The 16,908-nt window shown below is 35.8% G+C and overlaps 1 protein-coding gene across 1 annotated transcript in view; it reads left to right on the forward strand.

Moving 5' to 3' along the window:
• Positions 1-10,624: 10,624 nt before the first annotated feature.
• Positions 10,625-16,908, forward strand: part of LOC133662618 (mucin-19-like) — a 47,401-nt gene continuing 41,117 nt past the window's right edge. Inside the window, exons 1-7 of the mRNA XM_062066732.1 lie at positions 10,625-10,634; positions 10,741-10,966; positions 11,036-11,165; positions 11,240-11,303; positions 11,380-11,462; positions 14,350-14,545; positions 14,637-14,756. Of these exons, the coding sequence (XP_061922716.1) occupies positions 10,625-10,634; positions 10,741-10,966; positions 11,036-11,165; positions 11,240-11,303; positions 11,380-11,462; positions 14,350-14,545; positions 14,637-14,756 (829 nt within the window). The remainder of the gene's footprint in view (positions 10,635-10,740; positions 10,967-11,035; positions 11,166-11,239; positions 11,304-11,379; positions 11,463-14,349; positions 14,546-14,636; positions 14,757-16,908) is intronic.

Here is a 16,908-nt window from a genome sequence, read left to right on the forward strand (position 1 = left end):
AAAAATAACAGTAGAAGGAGGGTGTGGAGTAAAATGGTGGACAAAATAGAGGGGAAACTTACAGGTAAACTTACAGGTTTAGCTTGTTTTCCCATGCGCAAATATCAGTAGCTCTGATGGCCTTAAATTGACTCAGCAGCACCACCTGTTGTGTAGTGAGAATTGCGGGTGCTTTAAATGCAAGTGTGTGGATCGCGCAGGGTGAAATATTACTGCCAAAAGTTTTAACTTGAAGAAAATTGTTGTTATACTTGTGAATCTTTTTTTCTCTGGCAAAAACTTTCTTTTTACTTGCAAATTGTATTTTAATTAAATATTTTGACTTGCAAATCATTGTGTGTGAGTAAAAACATTTGTGTGTGTTTTTGGAGTTTTGGCAGTAATTTCACCCCATATTTGTGTTTTTTTAAATGTTTTCCCTCTTGTTTGAATGTGTTGTTTTTAGGACTGTAGACAAATAAAAATTTAACTTATGTGATTAATCACAAAACAAATATTGGATTAATCATGCAAGAATATTTTGACCGTACAAGCTCTTTTACCTGAACCGCTACGGTCAGTATTTAGATCAGTGCATACGCCAGTACAAAAACATGTGAAGAGACTCCGACTTTAGATAAGATTGTTACCAAGTTCCGTGCAAATAAATGACATGCATTCAAGTAAAATGTATACAAATGCTCCTGGATGACATTCTGACAATGAAATTGTATTTTGTACAAATATCGGGGTCTTTTTCAAAGCAAGTAATCGCCTGCGATTAATCAGGATTAATCCAAATTCCAAAATGTGATTTTGTGGCCTTTTTGTATCTGCACTGCAACCACATAATTCCCCCATTGAGGGAAACATATCCTATCCTTACATACACAACTGACAAAAGTTAGGGATCATCAGCTTTCAGTGGACATTTGAAGACAATTGGACGCCATGAACTTAGACAACGTGCTGTTTCCTAACAAGGAGGAGATCAATAAATGCCCTACTTTATTATGGAATACATTTTTAAACTGTCCTCTTATACGGGACGGTATAGCTCGGTTGGTAGAGTGGCCGTGCCAGCAACTTGAGGGTTCCAGGTTCGATCCCCGCTTCTGCCATCCTAGTACTGCTGTTGTGTCCTTGGGCAAGACACTTTACCCACCTGCTCCCAGTACCACCCACACTGGTTTAAAAATATAACTAAGATATTGGGTTTTAAAATGTAAAGTGCTTTAAGTCATTAGAGAAAAGCGCTATATAAATATAATTCACTTCACTCTAAATGTTTTTTTTTAATATAAAATACTGTCTGTTCTTTTTATTTTTTTATTTTAGTTTGTTTGATATTCATTGTAAAGTTCAGCTGTTTTTTCAGTGGGGCCCTGGCTCCACTGCAAGCATGAATTAATAAAGTCAAGTCAAGTCAAGTCAAGTCAAGTCAAGTCTTCATCATGCCATGACATTTGGATTGATCGAAAGAGCAAAGCACTTCTTTCTCAGCGTGCATTCTTTCCATACTTGCTACAAACAGGACCTGTGCCTTTTGAATCGGTTGAGCTTTTCAAATACATTTAAGAAAGACAATTTTGTTTGACTACTTGATTAGAAAATTTCCAATACAAGGTTTGTTTTTCTTTTTAAAAGGAAGGTTACATGTGAAAATGGTGCTGTTCTGAGGGAACGAGCACCAATCAATTCCTTTCATTGTGCGATGATTTGAAATTCAAGTGTTTTGTGTTAAGAGCCAAATCACATAACCAATACCTGTAAACTCGTAAATTATGGTACTCCCATAGCTGGAGGAACAAAAATACATTTGTAGTACGTAAACACTTCTCAATCCACTGAATGAAATTTTGTATTTTATAAAAAATGTTATCCAATTTTTTAAAATACTTTTTATGATGTTGCCCCTGTTGTTTTAATTTAAATGTTTTAAATGATCGGTTTTATTTCACATATATTTTGCTTTCCAAATAAAATTGACTTACTTAATTATTGGATTATTTCCTGCTGTACACCGAATGATCTGACATGGCACAGTGGTTGTAATTAGCGCTGTAAACAACCAAGAGGCCACTTAATTTGGTGCGTATAAAGACACCTAAGATGTATATAGTTTCCTTTTTAAGGAGTTGTATTAGTAGTAGTAGTATTCAGCAATCCACTTTTTTCATTAGATTATTTAAAAACGGTCTCCATGATTCCGGTAAAAATAGTCTCATGCTCCATAGCCATACATACTCAACCATCATTAATGTCTGCTCCCTTTCCTATTAATTGTTTCTGACGCACGCACATGCAACACGGTACAGGTAATCTGTGTAGACATGTTGCGTGGCTTCGACTCTGACAAATGACACAAATGCAATCAGGAGCAAAGGCGATCAGCGTGCAAAATAGAGAATGGCCTGATAATGGTCCATGATTGAGCCCACAAAGGAGGGGGCCATAGGCCATTTCAGGAAAGGTTTCTGCACACCAGAATGCAAGGGATGTAACCATGGCAACTGTACGTCATATGACACATATTGGTAATCTAATAGTACTGGACTCTTATGTGAGAAAGCTGATCGGTCTTTTTCTGTTAAACTCGGGTTATTCGCATCCAAAACAAGCCCCCCTTGGCTGTGGAGTGTCCCAAGGTTCAATCTTAGGTCCTGTCTTGTTCACACTGTATTTGTTGCGGCTCCATATTAAAAAGCAATCAATCAATCAATCAATGTTTATTTATATAGCCCTAAATCACAAGTGTCTCAAAGGGCTGTGCAAGCCACAACGACATCCTCGGTACAGAGCCCACAATTTCTTCTTTCATTGTTTTGCAGATGACGTGCAAATATACCTTCCTTTGAGAACAAAAATGGATTCAAAAGTGCCAAGAAGGCGATCAATTATTTTAATTTAAATCAAAGGTGTCCAAAGTGCGCCCCGTGGGCCATTTGCGGCCCGCAGCTAATTATTTTTATCGGCCCGCGGAACATTTTCAAAATACTATTACAAAACCCAAACAAAACATAAAAAAGTGGAATAAAAGAGCAAACAGGTGAAATGTAACAAGAAACAATTGTAATATTGACACTAATAACACAAAGCTGCCATGCAGGTGTGTTTTCTCTAAAACTGTCTTTGCTGGAGAAAAAATAAAATATAATAATAATAAATTATATATATATATATATATATATATATATATATATATACATACATACATACATACATACATACATACATACGTACGTACATATGTATATATACATATATATATATATATATACATACACACATACACATATATATATATATATATATATATATATATATATATATATATATATATATATATACATACATACATACACACATATATATATATATATATATATATATATATATATATATATATATATACATACATACATACATACATACATACATACATACATACATACATACATACATACATACATACATACATACATATATATATATATATATATATATATATATAAATAATGGGACAATGAAAAAGGAGGACTACCTCCAAATTCCTCAGGACAACCTAAAATAATCAGCCCGGAGGTTGGGTCTTGGGCGCAGTTGGGTTTTCCAACAGGACAATGACCCCAAACACACGTCAAAAGTGGTAAAGGAATGGCTAAATCAGGCTAGAATTAAGGTTTTAGAATGGCCTTCCCAAAGTCCTGACTTAAACATGTGGACAATGCTGAAGAAACAAGTCCATGTCAGAAAACCAACACATTTAGCTGAACTGCACCAATTTTGTCAAGAGGAGTGGTCAAAAATTCAACCAGATGCTTGCCAGAAGTTAAGTTAAAGTTAAAGTACCAATGATTGTCACACACACACTAGGTGTGGTGAAATTTGTCCTCTGCATTTGACCCATCCCCTTGTTCACCCCCTGGGAGGTGAAAGGAGCAGTGGCAGCAGCGGTGCCGTGCCCAGGAATCATTTTTGGTTATTTAACCCCCAATTCCAACCCTTGATGATGAGTGCCAAGCAGGGAGGTAATGGGAGCTTTTGGATGGCTACCAAAAGTGCCTTATTGCAGTGAAACTTGCCAAGGGACATGTAACCAAATATTAACATTGCTGTATGTATACTTTTGACCCAGCAGATTTGGTCACATTTTCAGTAGACCCATAATAAATTCATAAAATAACCAAACTTCATGAATGTTTTTTGTGACCAACAAGTATGTGCTCCAATCACTCTATCACAAAAAAATAAGAATTGTAGAGAGTATTGGAAACTCAAGACAGCCATGACATGATGTTCTTTACAAGTGTTTGTAAACTTTTGATCGCGACTGTATATCAAAATCAAAGTTTTCATTATTGACCTATTCGAGACTCAATTTACTTCACATTCAATATTCCGAAAAAAAGTTACCAAATTAAAAATAAAATGTGTGCATTATTTTTAACACTTTTATAAATAGGGCCCGTTCGGTTCCCTAAAATTTGTGGGATTATTTTTAAAACTGTCATTGTTAAAAAAAACAATGGTGAGTGAAAATCAATGTTAGAATGCATTAATGACCTATTTAGGGCGGCAATTACTTAACATCAAAAATTCCACTTTAAAATATTCTGGGGGAAAATATTGCATTGTTTGTGTTTTCCGTATATAAAAACAACGTTTTCTTCGACAAAAGGGGCATAAAACAAACATGAAAAAATAATTTTAAAATTATAGTCGACAATCTGAAATTGATCTAGAGACTTAAGCGTTGAAAGTCAAAACAAAATAAATAAAACATGTTTGGCTTACTTTTAACACCTTTATGAGTGGGGCCCCATTGGATCCCTAAGATTTGTGGGATTTTTTATTAGACTGTCATTGCTCAAAAAATAGTAATGAATCAAAATCAATGTTATGCATTGATGACCTATTTCCAATTACTTCACATCAAAAAATATTCCACTTTGAAATTTTGGGGAAAAATGTTGGTTTTTATGCACTGGCTTTTAAAAAAAAGCTGAGTAACACTAGACTTTTTAGTAATGTTTTAAATATTTTATTCAGTTTTACTAGGTTTTTTTGTTTATGAACCTGTCAAAAGTTTTTATTCATTTTATTTTATTGATTGATTGGTTGATCTTTGTAATTTTTAGCCAGTTTGTACAGGACTTTTCAGGAAGCTTTTTGCATCTGCATGGTGGGGAAGCACCCGCAGTGTGATGATTAATACCAAAACGTAATCTTATTCAAAAATTACTAAGTAAATGTTAATGTGTAACACATAAAAACGCAATGGCACATTTTAATCATTGACTGCACAAGATTTTTTTTCCAGCAATTTTAACGTTGCTTACCTGATCAGCGCCACCTCTTAAAATCTAATTATTCCAATTACATGCCTGTATAATTAGCATACTATAGAAATTAAAAGGCACACTGTATTAAGAAGTTCCAAAATGTGCATATTTAAAGGGGAAATTGTTTTTTTAAACACCATTTTTTTGCATTCACTTAAAAATTGTGGATTTCTTCTTAAAATATAAAACATTTTTACGACGGTAAAGTCTTTGTTTTCCTCAGAAATTACATTTCATTTATCCTAAGTTGGTAATAATTCCTAAATAATGACACAGTAAAGATTGAAGATAGGAGTTCTTCACCTTTTTGACCTAACTTTTCCACTCAAATTTTAACACTGAATTAATAATCTTCCTCTTGATTTTAATCATATTCAATACTTTTATCTAACCTACTTACAGTTTAAAAACTTGTCAAACGATATAAAACCATGTGTTGATTACAAACATCTTCATTTATTTAACACATAAACCTTAGGCTTAGGTCAGGCTGATTAGAAAAATAAGTACTAATCAAATATACTGCATAAGAATTAGGCACTCATAAATAACAGACAAAAATAAATGTACATACAATTATGTTGTGCTAAAATGAAGAAAAAAATCATGAATGATGCTAGTGTACGTTGCCATTCAAATTTAAATGCAAATGAAAATACAGCTTCACCCCTTTAGTCATATTTTTTGCGCTTAAGAAACTTGTTTCTATGACTTCAGCTCCAGACTACTTTTGTTTGTTGGATATTATCATTACTGCCACAGGGGGTGGAAAAGCATATTACAACTGAGTATCAGATAGTTTTTGTAAAGTAAGTGCTAACGAAAGTGTTAGCATTAGGTGGCAGAATAAAACCAGTGAATTTCTGTACATTGCATGTTAAGAAAAGCAAAGGAAGAAGATTAAGATTAAGATTAAAGTACCAATGATTGTCACACACACACTAAGGTGAATCATGTTTGTTTTTAGTGTTAGAGGAATATTTCCCCCCCTTTGAGCAAATTGGAATGCCTCAGAAGTTACTAACTATTGCCTTGGATTTTCTCGAAAAAGATAAAAACAACGATCTAAACCTGATTCTTATCGACACACATATTTTTCCTTTCAGTTTTAACGGTGTTTGATTGTACCAGGTGCGGAGAGTGTGCGTGGACAACAATGTGTGTGCCCAACAAACACGTTAAGTTAACTTTCGGTTTTGATCTCCTTCAGGATGGACAAAAGCATATGTGGAGAGCGACCATTTTTTTAAAAACGGTCTGGAAATTAGACAGCTCGGTCCTCTCTCCAGCGCTGGTATTTTTACCTTTTTGTAAAATAAATTTGTAATCTTTAATTCTAATCACCTCTCTTTATGCAGACAGCCTTAGAATAAAATCATTTGGGAAAACTCTTCCCTGCAAAAGGGAGGTTCCTAATATCAGCAAGTTATCAATAAAAGAAGTAAAAAATGTTTGGCGATAATAAAGAACATTACAACATTGGCGTAAGATTTCAATGTATCATCATCTTTCATTATCAAGCATTAGTGGTGAGCAGGGGCGCTTCTAACTTCAAAGGCGCCCTGAGCGAGACCCCCCCTTGTTTGTTAGTTAAATCCCAGCGGACATCTAAACCTTTTGAGAGCCTCTACGATTTAACAACCACTGATTAAAGGGTCCCTCTAATGCTGACATTTTTTCATAGGAATCAAAACATTTTGTCTACAGATAAAATTCCCCTGGTGTCAACACAGTTTGGAACACCCACTTTTAGCTCCAAAACGTGGGCGTGCCTCTATCAGCCTGCTGACGTCACCTACAGAAGACTGGAGGCAAATTCATTTTGCGTAGTTTGTGTGATAAATCTGTGTGTATACATGTATATACATGACTGTTTTTATACAATATATATATACAGGTATATATATATATATATATATATACATATATATATATATATATATATATATATATATATATATATATATATATATATATATATATATATATATATATATATATATATATATATATATATATATATATATATATATATCACAATCAACGGCTGGATCTGAAGTTGATCTAGAAACTTAAGCATTGAAAAAAATAACCCAAATTTTTTTTTTTTTTTTTTTTTTTTTTTGCGGCTTATGTTTAACACTTTTCCGAATAGGGCCTGTTTGTATCCTTAAGATTACTTCATGTCAAAAATTCCATTTGGAAATAATTTTGGGGAAAATATTGCATTGTTTGTGTGTTTTCCATACATGAAAACAAAGTTCTCTTTGACAAAAAAGGCAGAAAACAAACATGGAAAAAAAAAAAAAAATCATCAACAACTAGAAACTTAAGCGTTGAGAAAAATAACCAGATTAAAAATAAAATGTGTGGCTTATTTTTAACACTTTTATGAATAGGGCCCGTTTGGATCCCTAAGATTTGTGGGATTTTTTAAAAACTCATTGTTAAAAAAAGACTACCGTATAACGAATGAAAATCCATGTTAGAAGGCATTAATGACCTATTTAGTGCGCCAATTACTTAACATCAAAAATTCCACTTTAAAATATTCGGGGGGGAAATATTGCATTGTTTGTGTTTTCCGGAGTTAAAAACAAACTTTTGTTCAACAAAAAGGGCATAAAACAAACATGAAAAAATAATTTAACAATTATAGTCAACAATCTGAAATTGATCTAGAGACTTAAGTTTTGAAAGTCAAAACAACATTTAAAAAAATGTTTGGCTTATTTTTAACACCTTTATGAGGGGGTCCCTTTGGATCATATAAGATTTGTGGGATTTGTTATTAAACTGTTGTTTCTCAAAACATAATAATGAATCAAAATCAATGTTATGCATTAATGACCTATTTCCAATTACTTCACATCAAATATTCCACTTTTAAATTTTGGGGAAAAATTTTGGTTTTTATGCACTGGCTTTTAAAAACAAGCTGAGTTACACTAGACTTTTAGTAATGTTTTGAATATTATTTTATTTATTTTATTTATCCAATATTTTTTGTGATTAATCGCATGAGTTACCTTGATATTTTTGACAACACTGATTTTTTTTAATGTCAAAATGGAAAGAACAAATACATTTAGTAAGAAAAAAAAGTCCTGTATTGACTGCATTATTTCCAGGCTTTTGCGGGCCATATAAAATGATGTGGCGGGCCGGATGGGGACCCCGTGCCTTGAGTTTGACACACGTGTACTAAGGCTTTTTATGGGTCGGTTTTTGATTCATGGTATTTTGCTGTGTTTTAAAGGGTTTTATCAATAAAGTTGGTATGCTATAACACCACCATGTAGCACCCAACTGAGGTGGTGTAACAGGCACATCATTTACAGCAGCGACTTATGTGAAAGAAGTTTATCATTTATGCCTTTTATTTTCCCCTCACAAGAGATGATATCCAAAATAACACGTTTCATGTCTTATGTAATAGCATGCAATATCACACGCCAAAACAAAATAACTAACTGCATCCTGGTTTATGGGGCACAGCCATTAACCTGGCCTCATTTGGTGTTTCCTTTAGCGTTCAAGATAACCCTGGGCTCTTCCTTGTCTGTCAAACATAAATGATGTTAAAAATATGGAGATTAATATTTTACCTATGATGCTTCCCCCCCCCCCCCCCCCCGCCCCTTGAATGTTAATTTCCATAGTGTGATTGAATTGAATGATAGTTTTAAGCATATTTTCAGTAATGGGAAAAATTATAAAAAATATTAAAACATTTCCTGGTATGTTGGTTGACATAAGTGGGCATGTCAGGGGGCGTACATGCACAGATGCGGTATAAAAGCGCTGTCTCTTCGGCAGTATTGACGCCGCCGTCAACATGAGCTCCCCATCATGGACGCTTGCTGTATGCTGTCTATCAGCAGTCGTAGGTACTGAGCTACAAATCTGACTAATTTGGCTAAGTACACCTTTTTTAGTCACTTTTAACCAATCTCTTCTCATTTGGGGGAGGGGGGTTTCTGCGTATTCGGAGTGTTTACTTAAACAGTGTTTGTCATTTTAGGTCACAAATAGTTTTTTCTTTGCTGATAACTCTCCATTTCCCTTTCAGTTTTAGGGGCCGGGGAATTGGTCACAACAACAGAAATGCAAAAATGTAAGTTAAATGGAGTTGATGTGTGAATTTGTAAATCTGTCAACTGTGCATTCACATTTTTGTCATCTTTTGATATTGAATGCCTAATTAGGAATTATTAAACATAAGAGACCAGATTGGTTTATTTAAACATATGTACAGTTTCAAAATGATTCATCACATTTGTACATTCTCTTTACAACATGTCCAAAAATGAGTAGGAACAAGCAACACTTATTTAATGTTACCCCTTTTCCACTTCATATCAATTACTTACACATATGTTCACTCTATATACTCAGGATGTACACATTTGAAACATTCCACACATTACAAATCCATGTAGTGTAAATAAAACAGTTTTATTCCTAACTAGGTAAGTCATTGATGATGAGATAAATGATCTTATTTTGCTCAAGTTCAAGACATTTACCAATATTATTCTTTAATATTATTCTTTATTGTACTTTTTAAACACGTGTAGTTTGAACAGTTTCTCAAACTTGATTATATTAGTACATTGTTCCACTTCTTTACGTTCTAAATTCCATAATGTAATTCCACATACTGATATACTAAAAGTCTTAAGTGTTGTACGTGCATACAAATGTTTTAAATTACATTATCCTCTAAGGGTATATTTCTCTTCTTTTGTTGAGAAAAATTGTTGCATATTCTTGGGTAGCAAGATGTAGGTTGCTTTGTGTATTATTTTGGCTGTTTGCAAATTCCCTAAATCATTGAATTTCAATATTTTGATTTAATAAATAAAGGGTTTGTATGCTCTCTATATCAATCAATCAAAGTTTATTTATATAGCCCTTAATCACAAGAGTCTCAAAGGGCTGCACAAGCCACAACGACATCCTCGGCTCAGACCCCACATCTATATCCAACGTTATGTATTATCCTAATTGACCTTTATTGTTACACAATTAGTCAATGTAATGTATTGTATTTCGCAAATGAGAAGGTGTGTCCAAACTTTTGGCCTGTAATGTACATACAATCGATTTTTGAAAATTATGAATCGATTTAGAATCAGGATAAACAAGATTCGTGATCCGGATGGGAATCTATTTTTCTGTGCAGCCCTAGGCTACTTTGCTACTTTGAAGCCACCGTGACCAATACAGATAAATGCTTTAAAAGGTTTCAATATGGTGTCCTGGCTTGTCCACCCATTTTAAAGACCATATAGGTGATGAAGAGCTGTACCAGCAACAACCTAACACTTATTACCAGCCATTTTATGTATTCCAAGCTGAAGCCTCTGCATATTTTTACTTCATCTGACTCACCTGCCACTGTTGTCGCCAGTCACTTGCAAGACATTCGGAAGCGGTGTGGTCCAACCTTTCAACGGCTCCAGTTACTACTTGCGGTCCACCTGCAGGGTCACCCTCAGCCACTTCACGCACAACCGCGTGGACTGCGACATCAGCGCCCGGCGGGGGGACAACGGGCTGCTGGTTGAAGTGGAGATCACCATCAATAAAGTCCAAACGGTCCTGATGAATGGAAGCATCCTCGTGGAGTCAGAAAGGTCCGGCATGACCGATTTTTTATGAGAACACAACTCAGTGCTAACATCACCTCATGATTGTGTTGACAGCGTCTCCCTTCCCTATGACCACACCTACCAGCACGTCTTCCAGTATGGCATCTACACCAGGCTGAGGAGCATGCTGCTTCCTCTCACGGTCACCTGGCGTGACGTACCTGGAGGAATAGACACACTTTGGGTGAGACGCAACATTAGAAGCGGAAGGCATCATCATGAAGACACGTGCTACAACGACGTGACGTGTCATTCAAGGTGGAGATGCAGCAGGAGACGACCGCAGACATGAGTGGACTCTGTGGGAAACACAACGTTGCGGGTAAACACGTGTCCTCTTTGATTATGTCCACATGGGGATTTTTGTAAAGCGGGACCTTTTGAAATGTTCTCCTCAGGCGATAAGCAGCAGCTGATTACGGACGCCGTGCACACTGAAGACACATGTCAAACCAGAGACATGGTTGCTGTTTATAATGCTGTAAGTGAACCATTTCCTCTCATATATGTTAACTCCAAAAACACATTTCAAAAAGGTAAAAAAAAGTATTTTTATCTAGCAATGTTCACACCAGACAAAAACATCTTTTACACTTTTTAAAAAAAATTTTGCCTATCGTTCACAATCGTTATGAAAGACAGGTTTTTTTGCATGCTAACTTGTAATAATCATCTCATTGTAGGTGGCTAGCAATGCAGCTAATGTGAGCAATCAATTCTACCTCTAAATCACTTAAAAAATACATTAAAAAAACATCAACAATACTTACTTTACATTCCGTTATCTGTACAATAACCAAGCTGGAGCGACATTGTTATTGTAAGAGCAGGAGGAACTCTTTTTCTAGTGTAGTAACTCATCGGCGTGCTTCGGTGTTAGCCGTAAAAGCTAGCTACGTCAAGAGATAAGCTAACTTCCACGTCAGCACCGAACGCGTTTGAGTTTGTAATGCACAACATTATGTGATAAGACACCAATCTGTATTGACTGAAAAACATGAACAATCACATTACGGTATCTGTAAATTATTAGCCCACATTTCATGTTTTGTTTGTACACAGCTAGCCGGACAGCGTATGTACTGTAGTTGTATTAACACGCATGACGTGCTGCGTGTATCATGATCGATATTAAAGTGACTCACTCGATGGACAGTTGGCCGTTTAGTCCAGCTGGTCCGGGGACATTTTCTCCGGTTTATTTGGGTAAGCACTCCATTTATGTCGAAATAGCTTGGCTTCAAATTCCAAGTTTATAGCGCCAAAGTCACTTTCACCTCACTCTCTCGGCTTCCGTCTGCTACAACGTCTCACCCTTCCTTTGTGCTCGCTTCTAGAAGCAGCAGTTCATCCGCCGTATATTCAGCTTCAAAAAGATAAGGTTGTGAATCCTCATTTGTCCAAAAATAGTCGTCTTCATTGTCTGTACAATCAGCAAAAAAAAACTACAAAACTTCCAGAGTCGTGAATTTGTCTTGTGGTCTAAACTGAACTCCTGAAATCAAATAACTTTTGCTCAATATTCAAATTTATTTAGATGCACCTGTGTATTACTGTTGCGACAGAATTAATAAAGAGCAAATCGCTTAATTAGTACAAACACCACTGATGAGGTAATTAGAAACAACCACCGTAGCCAGACGTACGATAATTTTACCCAGTGTACAATCAATGATTTAAAAATATCCCATAATGCACAATAACTTGAAGCCCTTTAACACTACTAGCAAACACAAACAGGATACAGCCATAACGTCAAGAAACGCAAAACCAGGTGGGGGCACTGTTCAGCAGGGGTTGCTAACGATTAATCACATGTACTTATGTACATGTGATTTCTTGTCAAAAAAATAAAATAAATAAATAAATTCAGAGTGTTTATCATGGTTCTTCTTCTTTGTACTTTGTAAACATCTTAAATTTCTTTGCTTAATCCAATCCATAATTTAATTCCACATACTGATATACTGAAGGTCTTAAGTGTTGTACATGCGTACAAATGTTTTAAATTACATTTTTCTTTAAGATTATATTTCTCCTCTTTTGTTAAGAATTGTTGTACAGTATATTCTTGGGTAGCAGATTATAGTTTGCTTTGTGTGTAATTTTTTTGTGTAGGAATTTCAGTATTTTTGATTCAATAAATAAAGGGTTTGTATGTTCTCTATATCCAACATTATGTATTATTCTAACAGATCTTTTTTGTAATACCGTTAATGAATGAAGTGTACTTTTGTAGTTATTTCCCCATATTTCTACACAATAACTCCGATATGGTAACACTAGTGAGCAGTAGAGAATATGGAGTGATTTTTGGTCTAGGACATGTTTTGCTTTATTCATTATTGACGTGTTTCTTGCTACTTTATGTTGTATATTTTTTACATGTGATTTCCAGTTCAATTAATCATCAATCATTATACCTAGAAACTTGGTTTCATTTACTCTTTCAATTTCTATTGCATCTATTTTCTCTTCTACTGTTACCAAATAGCATTATTTTAGTTTTACTGAGATTCAAAGATAGTCTGTTTTTGTCAAACCATCTTTTTAATGTGTTAATTTCTTCTGTTATTATTTGTATTAGCTTCTGTGTGTTCTCTCCTGAACAAAACGCTGTTGTATCATCCGCAAATAATACTAACTTTAAATCTTTTGTAACTTTACAAATGTCATTTATATAGAGATTGAACAATTTTGGTCCTAGTATTGATCCCTGAGGTACACCACAGGATATATTTAGCATTGTAGACATGTGTTCGCCTAGCTTCACGTATTGTTTCGTGTTCGTTAAATAACTTCTAATCCAGTTTAAGACCAACCCTCTGATGCCATAGTGTTCTAGTTTTTGTATTAAAATATTGTGATTAATTGTGTCAAATGCTTTAGTTACATTCATTAACACTGCTGCCGCACTTACTATCTATTGCATTGGTAATTTCTCTGTAATTTCAATTAAAGCCATCGAAGTTGAAACATTAGCTCTGTATCCATATTGGTTCTCAGCGAGTATCCTATTTTTGTTTGTGAAACTCTCTAATCGGTTATTGAACAGTTTTTCAATGATTTTAGAAAATGCTGGAAGTAAAGAAACAGGTCTATAATTTGGAAATTGGTGTTTGTCTCCAGTCTTATAAATCGGTGCAACTTTAGCTATTTTCTTCTTGTTTGGGAATTTACTTGTTTGAAATGACAGGTTACTAATATCAAAATCATTGGTAAAAATATTATCAAAAAGAGTGGCACAGTGTTCTGTGATTCTGCTTGGCTTTATGATTTTAGGATATAAACTGTTGGCGTTTAATCACTGCTCGCATTAAGAAGAGCTACGGTTCCACATCTTTCTATTCCCCTTCTTGTGTTTGCAGAAATGTAGAGAGCTGATTTCATTAGTGTTGGATTGCCTGAAAACAACAGGCTCTCTTTATATTGAACTTTGCGAAGAGAACCTTTACCTTTACGAGGACAGCTCCTATGTGGGCTGTGCGTTCTTCAAAGAAGTGGTGCACCAGTGTGGAAATGAAAGCCATGTTTGGAGCAGATGGAGAGGTGTCACCCAGTGTGGTATGTTTCTCAGTATCTCATTACTGACTAGAATTATATGCAGGTCCGCTAATCATTTTTGGTTAAAGTTACTTGATGCCATGTTTTGCAGACGAACCCAGTTGTCCAGGAGACCTCAGCTATGTAGAAGAAGGTCCTGCATATGTGCCCAGTTGCTCAAACCCCAAATCTTCTGACCGAGACCTCACCAACTCTTGTGTCTGCCCAGCTGGTAAGGCCAATGATGTACTTTCTAACGGATCAATGGCCAAATGATTAGAGCAGGGGTTCTTCACCTTTAACTTAACTAGACTTAACCGTGAGGCCTATCTCTTCCACTACAAGTGGGCCCTGGGCCCATTCAAATATTAACACTGAATTCTAATCTTATTTTAGATTTGTATTACTTTTAATAATTATATCTAACCTAACTACTGGGACGGAATAGCTCGGTTGGTAGAGCGGCCGTGCCAGCAACTTGAGGGTTGCAGGTTCAATCCCCGCTTCTGCCATCCTGGTCACTGCCGTTGTGTCCTTGGGCAAGACACTTTACCCACCTGCTCCCAGTGCCACCCACACTGGTTTAAATGTAACTTAGATATTGGGTTTCACAATGTAAAGCGCTTTGAGTCAGAAATGTGGGATATGCAGTAGATTCTATAACGCCCATTGATTGTCAATGGGGAGAAAATTCCGGGAAATTCTGGGAAAACCAGGAATTTTGGGAAAGGAAAAACATGTTTTGCGTTCGATAGGGACGGCGTGGCGAAGTTGGTAGAGTGGCCGTGCCAGCAATCGGAAGGTTGCTGGTTACTGGGGTTCAATCCCCACCTTCTACCATCCTAGTCACGTCCGTTGCGTCCTTGGGCAAGACACTTCACCCTTGCTCCTGATGGCTGCTGGTTAGCGCCTTGCATGGCAGCTCCCGCCATCAGTGTGTGAATGTGTGTGTGAATGTGGAAATAGTGTCAAAACGCTTTGAGTACCTTGAAGGTAGAAAAGCGCTATACAAGTATAACCCATTTATCATTTATTTATCATTTCTAATCTGTTGAGTAATGTGGGATATGGAGAGTTTTGTATATAGCCCATTCTTTTTCAATGAGGGGTAATTCCTGGTAATCAGGGAATTTTCGGAACCGTAAAACATGCTGGCTTGAATGTCCAGGGTGAGTGGAGTGTGTGGATGTTGGAACGATTCAAATCGGAGGAAAAATGTGAGATATGCAGTAGATTCTATAATGCCCATTCATTGTCAATGGGGAGAAAATTCCGGGAAATTCTGGGAAAACCGGGAATTTTGGGAAAGGAAAAACATGTTTTGCGCACAATATATCAGAAAAGTAGTATAAGTGGATGGTGGAAAGGTCAGAATCGGGTTTAAAAATGGCTAAAAATTTTGAGAATGTAGGGCATTGTAGGAATACGTCCAATCCTTTGAATGAGAATTTCCTAGAAATGCAGGTATTTCGGGAAAACTATGAATCTTTGAAAATATTGATACTAGCACAATTGTCCGAGATGATATGAATGGGTTGGTGTTGGAATTTTTCAATACGGTTGAAAAATGCTGACTTAGTAACAGTTTGAATTGAGAATGGGTATTCGGAATTGCTGGAATTTTTTTGAAAACTGGGAAACTAAGAGGAATGTTTTGATGGTGGAATGGTCAAAAACGGTTGAAAAATGGGGCTCTGGAAAGCCGGGAATTCCTGGAATTTTTTTGAACTCGTGGGGTGTGTGGATGGTGTAACGGTGTGAATCGGGTGAAAAATGCGGGAGTTGTGCATGTTTGAAAATTGGCCCATTAATGGGCCAAATGTCCCGGAAAACTGGGAATTCTGGCTAATCCGGGATATTTTCAAAACTTTTTTTGGTGGGGAGTTGACTATTCCCGGTCGGGCCGAATGTTTTGATACTTCAATCAATCAATGTTTATTTATATAGCCCTAAATCACAAGTGTCTCAAAGGGTTCTGATCAGATGAAAACTGTGGGCTGTGGAGTGCGCCTAACTTTTGCGGCGGATTAAAAGAAGATTTTTTTTTAATGTCAAATATTATGTGTGAATGTCCAAACATTCACACAATTACTGTTTACAACCTTGTCAAACGACATGAAACTGTGTGTTATTTAACACATAAATGCAATACATTCAAATTATGTTGTGCTAAAATAAACACACTAAATTAATAATTTACATGTTTCTTAATTAAAGTGCAACAGAAAACACAGCTTCACCGCTTTAGTCATCATCTTTGCGCTTAATAAACTTCTCTACAACTTTAGCTGCAGACTTTTTGTGTTTGTTTGATACTGTGATTATTGCCACGAGTGGTGGAAAATGATATTACAACTGAGTACTGCTGTGGATACAACATAACT

This window comes from Entelurus aequoreus, linkage group LG12 (assembly GCF_033978785.1).
Source record: "Entelurus aequoreus isolate RoL-2023_Sb linkage group LG12, RoL_Eaeq_v1.1, whole genome shotgun sequence".
Taxonomy (NCBI): Eukaryota; Metazoa; Chordata; class Actinopteri; order Syngnathiformes; family Syngnathidae; genus Entelurus; species Entelurus aequoreus.